General features: G+C 41.6%; 1 protein-coding gene across 2 annotated transcripts in view; it reads left to right on the forward strand.

Moving 5' to 3' along the window:
- The window catches only part of nppcl2 (natriuretic peptide C-like 2), a 1,201-nt gene extending 168 nt beyond the window's left edge, over positions 1–1,033 (forward strand). The window contains exons 1-2 of one of the 2 annotated variants that reach the window (XM_061912923.1): positions 1–292; positions 477–1,033. The exon at positions 1–292 is cut by the window's left edge and continues 168 nt beyond it. In XM_061912923.1, coding sequence (XP_061768907.1) covers positions 194–292; positions 477–743 — 366 coding nt within the window. In that variant the 5' untranslated portion in view covers positions 1–193 and the 3' untranslated portion in view covers positions 744–1,033. The remainder of the gene's footprint in view (positions 293–476) is intronic. The other variant, XM_061912924.1, reaches the window with a different exon arrangement.
- Positions 1,034–9,356: the final 8,323 nt, after the last annotated feature.

Here is a 9,356-nt window from a genome sequence, read left to right on the forward strand (position 1 = left end):
ACATTTCATGTTCATCAGTGGCCACAAAGGGCTCCGCTGCTGCACAAGTTGATGCTAAGCTAACGCTCCGCCGGTCAAGAGTTCAGTGTGTAGTTAGCAGCACGTTCCAAGCCATAATAAAAGACAACATCAACTCAACAGCCAATCAAAGCACATAGCATTACTCAGCTTCGGCCAATCCTTTTCTTGCAAAATGGACGCCTCAGCTTCTTCCGTGCTCACCCTTCTCGTCCTCATCATCCTCGCTGTCATTGCTGAGTCCAGACCATCGCCTCCACGAGATGACACCAAGGTCAGTGATGTCATGCCTTCATACTTGCCTTACCAAAAAAAACAACAGATGTCTTGACTGAGTCTTCTTTAAATGACACACAGCAGCATTGCGTGTGTCCTGATCTCAGCGCCGTCTAAAGTTAAACTTATGTCTTGATTATGTTATTATTATAAAAACAAATGGATGTCTCGCTTGTCTCCAGGTCATGACCTCAATGTTTGGCTCACGGCTCTCCTCTCTCCTTGTGGCCCCGCCCCCCGATGGGGACGCCACAGAGGGCCCAGCTAGAATGCACGTCCCCTCCAGGGGATTGACCAGGAGGCAGGAGTCTTCATCACAATTCCTCGTGGACTTCCTGCGGCAACATTCCAAGATAAGGAGGCGGAATCGAAAGGCGATGATGGGAGGGAGGGGATGCTTTGGTATGAAAATGGATCGCATTGGCTCCATCAGTGGACTAGGTTGTTGACTTTTGTTTCACTTTTTAATGACAGCTAGCCTCGTTTAATAACGAGTGACAAAAGGTGTATGCCTGTTTAAGACACAGGTACCTTTTCCTACCTCTGACCTCTGATCCCTGGCTAAACCACAGTCAGAAGAAAGTGTGAGTGTGTAAGTGTGTGCGTGTGTGTGAGGGACAAAGACAAGCATGTATGTAACATGTGCTTACCTTGTTAGTATGTTGACAAACTTCTTCACAGAAAGATGATTGCTGATTGCTCTGCTGAAATAAAGAATAAAAAGTATATTTTTGTGTCACCATTGAGATCCTCACATTTGATTGCTGAATGCTATGGTGAACTAAATGGGACAAAATATATTAAATATTTAAATAATTACTTAAATGTATCATAAATTGATTATAGTTGTAATTAAATACATATGTATTATCAAACGTGTCATATACTGTGTGTTGATGTAAGATTGTATTTACTTCCTAATCTAGATAATTGTTGATTTTATTATGTCATTAATTAAATGGTAAATGGTTGTACTTGTATAGCGCTTTTCTACCCCTTTTTAAAAGGAGCCCAAAGCGCTTTGACAGTATTTCCACATTCACCCATTCACACACACATCCACACACTGATGGCGGGAGCTGCCATGCAAGGCGCTAACCAGGACCCGTTCAAGAGCAAGGGGGAAGTGTCTTGCTCAAGGACACAACGGACGTGACTAGGATGGTAGAAGGTGGGGATTGAACCAGCAACCCTCAGATTGCTTGCACAGCCACTCTACCAACTTCGCCACACCGTCCCTCCTTATTCCACTTTTAGCTATTAATTTAGGCATATTTTATTTAATGATGTATTGATTTAATGACACAAATTTGTAATTATTTAAATATTTATTTAATTTTGTCCCATTTTGTCCTTATTAGTGCTTCATGAATTTATTTAGTCTGTCAACTCAGCCGTCAATTGGCAGGTTCCAACTTCTAACAACTGATTACTTGCCTGTTGAACTATTTTACCACAGAAGTGGAGGAGTACTGTTTGGTATATTGGTCTTAAAGTGTGGAAGTAATTCCACAACAACTTCAATATATTCCTTTACTTTTAAAGGCCTACTGAAACCCACTACTACCAACCACGCAGTCTGATAGTTTATATATCAATGATGAAATCTTAACATTGCAACACATGCCAATACGGCCGGTTTAGTTTACTAAATTGCAATTTTAAATTTCCCGCAAACTGTCCTGTTGAAAACGTCGCGGAATGATGATGCTTATGTTGACGCGTGCTTGTGACGTTATTGGTTGGAGCGGACATTTTATCCCAGCACCACTCACGGCTAAAAGCTTTAATCGCATAATTACGCAGTATTCCGGACATCTCTGTTGCTGAATCTTTTGCAATTTTCTCAATTAATAATGGAGACTATAAAGAAGAATGCTGTTGGTGGATTGCAGCTGTCTTGAGCAACACAAACACAGCCGGTGTTTCTTTGTTTGTTGTGAAGCTTTAATATGGAACAGAGCGGTCAAGCGAACATGTTTCTCTACTACATGTCAACCGGCAGGTTTAGGTGAGAAAATTGTGGTAATAAGTTGGCTATTGCCGGAGATATGAGTGGCGCTTGCGTCCTCCTGCAGCTGTCAGAGGCAGCAGCGACTTTCTTGGCTCCTCCATGGCTTCCATCAGAGACACTGGCGGTCAACACACCCATCCGACTTTCAGGTATGACTTTATAATCTCACTAAAACACTAGTAACACAATAAGCAGATAAGGGATTTTCCAGAATTATCCTAGTAAATGTGTTCAATAACATCTGAATCGCACCGTCTGCTCTTGTCTTTTTTTTTTCTTCTAGTCCTTCACTCTCATTATCATCATCCAGGAATCTTTCATCCTCGCTCAAATTAATGGGGAAATCGTCGCTTTCTCGGTCCGAATTGCTCTTGCTGCTTGTGGCTATGATTATAAACAATGTGAGGATGTGAGGAGCCCTCACACCGGTGACGTCACGCGCACATCGTCTGCTACTTCCGGTACAGGCAAGGCTTTTTTATTAGCGACCAAAAGTTGCAAACTTTATCGTCGATGTTCTCTACTAAATCCTTTCAGCAAAAATATGGCAATATCGCGAAATGGCCAAGTATGACACATAGAATGAACCTGCTACCCCCGTTTGAATAAGAAAATCTCATTTCATTAGGCTTTTAACTTCATACCGCAACATGCTCTGGGTCAACAGGTGTTCCTTCCACATAATCTGCAATGTTAAAATAGACTACCAACTCCCCAGAAAAGTGTGAATATATTCTCCTGAGTTGCAATTATTTGAAATACTTCCACAGTTAAGGATAGGATAGGACAGGCTGGGGAAATTATGTGGTGGCAATGCAGATACAAAAAGTCCATGAAAAATAAGGTTAAAAAAAAAACATGTGAAAATAAGGAAAACATCACACAACACAAAGGACATAATAAAGCAACACGCTGATACAGTCAGCTGCCACTTCAGCGGTGCCCTCTCTACATAACGCAAGGAAAACCAAAACAAAACATTATGAACACAAAAGGACAATCAATCAATCAATCAATCAATGTTTACTTATATAGCCCTAAATCACTAGTGTCTCAAAGGGCTGCACAAACCACCACGACATCCTCGGTAGGCCCACATAAGGGCAAGGAAAACTCACACCCAGTGGGACATTGGTGACAATAATGACCCAGTGGGACGTCGGTGACAATGATGACTATGAGAACCTTAGAGAGGAGGAAAGCAATGGATGTCGAGCGGATCTAACATGATACTGTGAAAGTTCAATCCACAATGGATACAACAGTCGCGAGAGTCCAGTCCAAAGAGGATCCAAGACACAGCAGCGAGAGTCCCGTTCACAGCGGAGCCAGCAGGAAAACATCCCAAGCGTAGGCGGACCAGCAGCGTAGAGATGTCCCCAGCCGATACACAGGCGAGCAGTACATGGCCACCGGATCGGACCGGACCCCCTCCACACGGGAGAGTGGGACATAGAAGAAAAAGAAAAGAAACGGCAGATCAACTGGTCTAAAAAGGGAGTCTATTTAAAGGCTAGAGTATACAAATGAGTTTTAAGGTGAGACTTAAATGCTTCTACTGAGGTGGCATCTCGAACTGTTACCGGGAGGGTATTCCAGAGTACTGGAGCCCGAACGGAAAACGCTCTATAGCCCGCAGACTTTTTTTGGGCTTTGGGAATCACTAATAAGCCGGAGTCCTTTGAACGCAGATTTCTTGCCGGGACATATGGTACAATACAATCGGCAAGATAAGATGGAGCTAGACCGTGTAGTATTTTATACGTAAGTAGTAAAACCTTAAAGTCACATCTTAAGTGCACAGGAAGCCAGTGCAGGTGAGCCAGTACAGGCGTAATGTGATCAAACTTTCTTGTTCTTGTCAAAAGTCTAGCAGCCGCATTTTGTACCAACTGTAATCTTTTAATGCTAGACATGGGGAGACCCGAAAATAATACGTTACAGTAGTCGAGGCGAGACGTAACAAACGCATGGATAATGATGTCAGCGTCTTTAGTGGACAGAATGGAGCGAATTTTAGCAATGTTACGGAGATGAAAGAAGGCCGTTTTAGTAACGCTTTTAATGTGTGCCTCAAAGGAGAGAGTTGGGTCGAAGATAATACCCAGATTCTTTACCGTGTCGCCTTGTTTAATTGTTTGGTTGTCAAATGTTAGAGTTGTATTATTAAATAGAGTTCGGTGTCTAGCAGGACCGATAATCAGCAATTCCGTTTTTTTGGCGTTGAGTTGCAAAAAGTTAGCGGACATCCATTGTTTAATTTCATTAAGACACGCCTCCAGCTGACTACAATCCGGCGTGTTGGTCAGCTTTAGGGGCATGTAGAGTTGGGTGTCATCAGCATAACAGTGAAAGCTAACACCGTATTTGCGTATGATGTCACCTAGCGGCAGCATGTAGATGCTGAAGAGTGCAGGGCCAAGGACCGAACCCTGGGGAACTCCACACGTTACCTTAACGTAGTCCGAGGTCACATTGTTATGGGAGACACACTGCATCCTATCAGTAAGATAAGAGTTAAACCAAGACAGGGCTAAGTCTGACATACCAATTCGTGTTTTGATACGTTCTAATAAAATATTATGATCGACGGTATCGAAAGCAGCGCTAAGATCGAGGAGCAGCAACATAGATGACGCATCAGAATCCATCGTTAGCAATAGATCATTAGTCATTTTTGCGAGGGCCTTCTCCGTGGAGTGATTTGCCCTGAAACCGGATTGAAAGGTTTCACATAGATTGTTAGACGCTAAGTGTTCATTTAACTGCTCCGCAACAATTTTTTCAAGGATTTTTGAAATAAAGGGAAGGTGAGACACCGGTCGGTAATTTACCATGAGGTCAGGATCGAGGTTAGGTCTTTTAAGAAGAGGATGAATAACCGCTTTTTTGAATGCTAGGGGAACAGTGCCCGAGGAGAGTGATAAGTTTATAATATTTAGCACTGATGGACCTAATAATGCAAAGAGCTCCTTGATCAGTTTCCCAGGAAGAGGGTCAAGTAAACATGTTGTCTGTTTTATTCCATTTACACGTTGTAACAATTCCTCTAATGTTATTTCCTCAAAACGAGAGAAACTATTTTGGAGGGCAGTATCCGCCGTATATACAATCGTGTCAGTGTTAATAGAACCCCGTTGTAGCTGGGACGCATTGTCTTTAATCTCCTTTCTAATGACTTCAATTTTCTTACTAAAGAATTGCATAAAGTCATCAGCTGAGTGGGTTGAGCTACTGGAAGGAGTCCCTTGTTGGGTTAGCGATGCTACCGTACTAAACAAAAATTTAGGATCGTTTTTACTACGGTGGATGAGATTTGAGTAATATTTAGCTTTAGCTAAGGTAAGCATGCATTTATAAGTTATTAAACCATCACTCCATGCTTGATGGTGCACCTCAAGTTTAGTCGTGCGCCATTTGCGTTCCAGCTTTCTACATAATAATTTCTGAGCTCTAGTTTCTTCTGTAAACCACGGGGTGCGCTTTTTTGGAGCCTTTTTTAACTTTAGCGGTGCTATGTTATCAATGGTTTCGCGCAGGGCGTCGTTAAAGATGTTAGTGAGGTTATCAATAGAGCCCAAATACTTTGGGAATGTTGCCATTACCGAGGGCAGTAGGTCAGCAAGAGTTGTCGTTGTGGCTGTATTAATGTTGCGGCTGCTATAGCAGTTATTATTATTATTAGTTTGACGAACATGCGTCTGAACCTCGAATTTTATAAGGTAATGATCGGACAATACTTTAGTATACGGGAGTATCGTAACTTTGGAAACGGTGATGCCCCTGACAAGCACTAGGTCTATCGTATTACCGTTAGGATGCGTGGGTTCATTTATTATTTGTGTGAGACCACAGCTATCAATTACAGTACAATACACAAGAGAACAAAGCTCTAGCAATTAGCAGCCACTACAGCGGCACCATCTTGGGAAAAATATTTTTTAAATGTTTGTGTTAGCCCCGCCCTCTGACTTTGATGTGTGAGTTGGACAAAGGAATTGAATAAACTAATACCTAAGTAGGAAAAATAATGCGGTCCAATCATTGTAAGTTTAAGTGCCGGGTAACCAATCAGGTGTTAGGATCCGCCCACTGACGTTGGCAGCTGAGTAGACGGATAAATTAAACTCATGTTATAGACCAAATAAAATAAACATATTGGACAAAATGTGTCATTAAATTCATTTTGTAAATCATGAAATCAATCAATTAAATCGTGAAATAGAAAAAAAATAATTAAATACATTATGACGCTTAATAACATATGTATGTATTCACTTCAAATTACAAACCCCGTTTCCATATGAGTTGGGAAATTGTGATAGATGTAAATATAAACGGAATACAATGATTTGCAAATCCTCTTCAACCCATATTCAATTGAATGCACTACGAAGACAAGATATTTGATGTTCAAACTCATGAACTTTTTTTTTTTTGCAAATAATAATTAACTTCGAATTTCATGGCTGCAACATGTGCCAAAGTAGTTTGGAAAGGGCATGTTCACCACTGTGTTACATCACCTTTTCTTTTAACAACACTCAATAAACGTTTGGGAACTGAGGAAACTAATTGTTGAAGATTTGAAAGTGGAATTCTTTCCCATTCTTGTTTTATGTAGAGCTTTAGTCATTCAACAGTCCGGGGTCTCCGCTGTCGTATTTTACGCTTCATAATGCGCCATACATTTTCGATGGGAGACATGTCTGGACTGCAGGCGGGCCAGGAAAGTACCCGCAATCTTTTACTACGAAGCCACGCTGTTGTAATACGTGGATTGGCATTGTTTTGCTGAAATAAGCAGGGGCATCCATGATAACTTTGCTTGGATGACAACAAATGTTGCTCCAAAACCTGTATGGACCATTCAGCAATAATGGTGCCTTCACAGATGTGTAAGTTATCCATGCCTTGGGCACTAATACACCCCTATATCAGTGGTCCCCAACCTTTTTGTAGCTGCGGACCGGTTAACGCTTGTTAATTTGTCCCGCGGCCCGGCAGGTGGGAAGGAGGGGATATTTTTTTTTCTTTCCCTTTGTCATGAAAAACGGAGGTTTTTGTCATGAAAAATTGAGGCTATTTTGGGTGGGTGCACTAATTGTAAGTGTATCTTGTGTTTTTTATGTTGTTTTAATTCAAAATAATAATATTTTTTGTTTTTTATTAAAAAATAATTAAAATTAATAAAAAATTATTCTGCGGCCCGGTACCAATCGAGCCACGGCCCGGTGGTTGGGGACCACTGCCCTATACTATCACAGATGCTGGCTTTTGAACTTTGCGCCAATAACAATCCGGATGGTTATTTTCCTCTTTGTTCCGGAGGACACCACGTTCACAGTTTCCAATTATAATTTGAAATGTGGACTCGTCAGACCACAGAACACTCTACCTCTTTGCATCAGTCCATCTTAGATGACCGTGGGCCCAGCGAAGCCGGCGGCGTTCCTGGATGTTGTTGATAAATGGCTTTCGCTTTGTACAGTAGTTTTAACTTGCACTTACAGATGTAACGACCAACTGTAGTTACTGACAGTGATTTTTTATACATGTGGTGATATCTTTTACACCATACTTGCCAACCTTGAGACCTCCGATTTCGGGAGGTGGGGGGCGTGGTCGGGTGGGGGGGCATGGTCAAGAGGGGAGGACTATATTTATATTATTTATATATTATATATATAATATATTATACATATTATATTATGTATTATTATCATTGTTTATTGTGAGCAATCTGTGGTGCTGAATTTCACCCAGGGATCAATAAAGTACATTCTATTCTATATTTACCACTAGATTCACCAAGTCAAGAATGTTATATATATACATATATATATATATATTATATATAAACCAAAAAGTTCTATTTTGGTTTCATCTGACCACAGGATATTCTCCCAATCCTCTGCTGTATCATCCATGTATCCATTTTGGTATAAACTCAACTCGTCGTGTTTGGAGGAAGAAGAATACTGAGTTGCATCCCAAGAACACTATACTTACTGTGAAGCATGGGGGTGGAAACATCATGCTTTGGGGCTGTTTTTCTGCTAAGGGGACAGGACGATTGATCCGTGTTAAGGAAAGAATGAATGGGGCCATTTATCGGGAGATTTTGAGCCAAAACCTCCTTCATTCAGTGAGAGCTTTGAATGGTTGACCAAATACTTTTTTTCCACCATAATTTACAAATAAAATCTTTGAAATTCCTACAATGTGAATTCCTGGATTTTTTTTTCACATTCTGTCTCTCACAGTTGAAGTGTACCTATGATGAAAATTACAGACCTCTGTCATCATTTTAAGTGGGAGAACTTGCACAGTCGGTGGCTGACTAAAAACCTTTTTGCCCCACTGTATATATAAATAAAAGAAATACTTGAATTTCAGTGTTCATTTATTTACACATTTACACACACATAACACTCATCTACTCATTGTTGAGTTAAGGGTTGAATGTCCATCCTTGTTTTTCTAACCATATGCATGTACAGTAGATGGCAGTATTGTCCTGTTTGAGAGTTACAACATTTCTGTTTTCGGCAGACGAACTGCTTTACGGTAGACGAACATGGACTACTGTTGTTGTGTGTTGTTGCCGTGCTGGGAATTCGTTAATGAAACTGCCTAACAATAAACCCACATAAGAAACCAAGAACTCTCCCCTGTGGAGGGGGTCCGGTCCGATCCGGTGGCCATGTACTGCTTGCCTGTGTATCGGTTGGGGACATCTCTGCGCTGCTGATCCGCCTCGACATCTCTGCGCTGCTGATCCGCCTCCGCTTGGGACGGTTTCCTGCTGGCTCCGCTGTGAACGGGACTCTCGCTGCTGAGTTGGACCCGCTTTGGACTGGACTCTCGCGACTATGTTGGATCCATTGTGGATTGAACTTTCACAGTATCATGTTAGACCCGCTCGACATCCATTGCTTTCCTCCTCTCCAAGGTTCTCATAGTCATCATTGTCACCGACGTCCCACTGGGTCATTATTGTCACCGATGTCCCACTGGGTGTGAGTTTTCCTTGCCCTTATGTGGG

The sequence above is a fragment of the Nerophis ophidion genome, linkage group LG10 (assembly GCF_033978795.1).
Source record: "Nerophis ophidion isolate RoL-2023_Sa linkage group LG10, RoL_Noph_v1.0, whole genome shotgun sequence".
Lineage (NCBI taxonomy): Eukaryota > Metazoa > Chordata > Actinopteri > Syngnathiformes > Syngnathidae > Nerophis > Nerophis ophidion.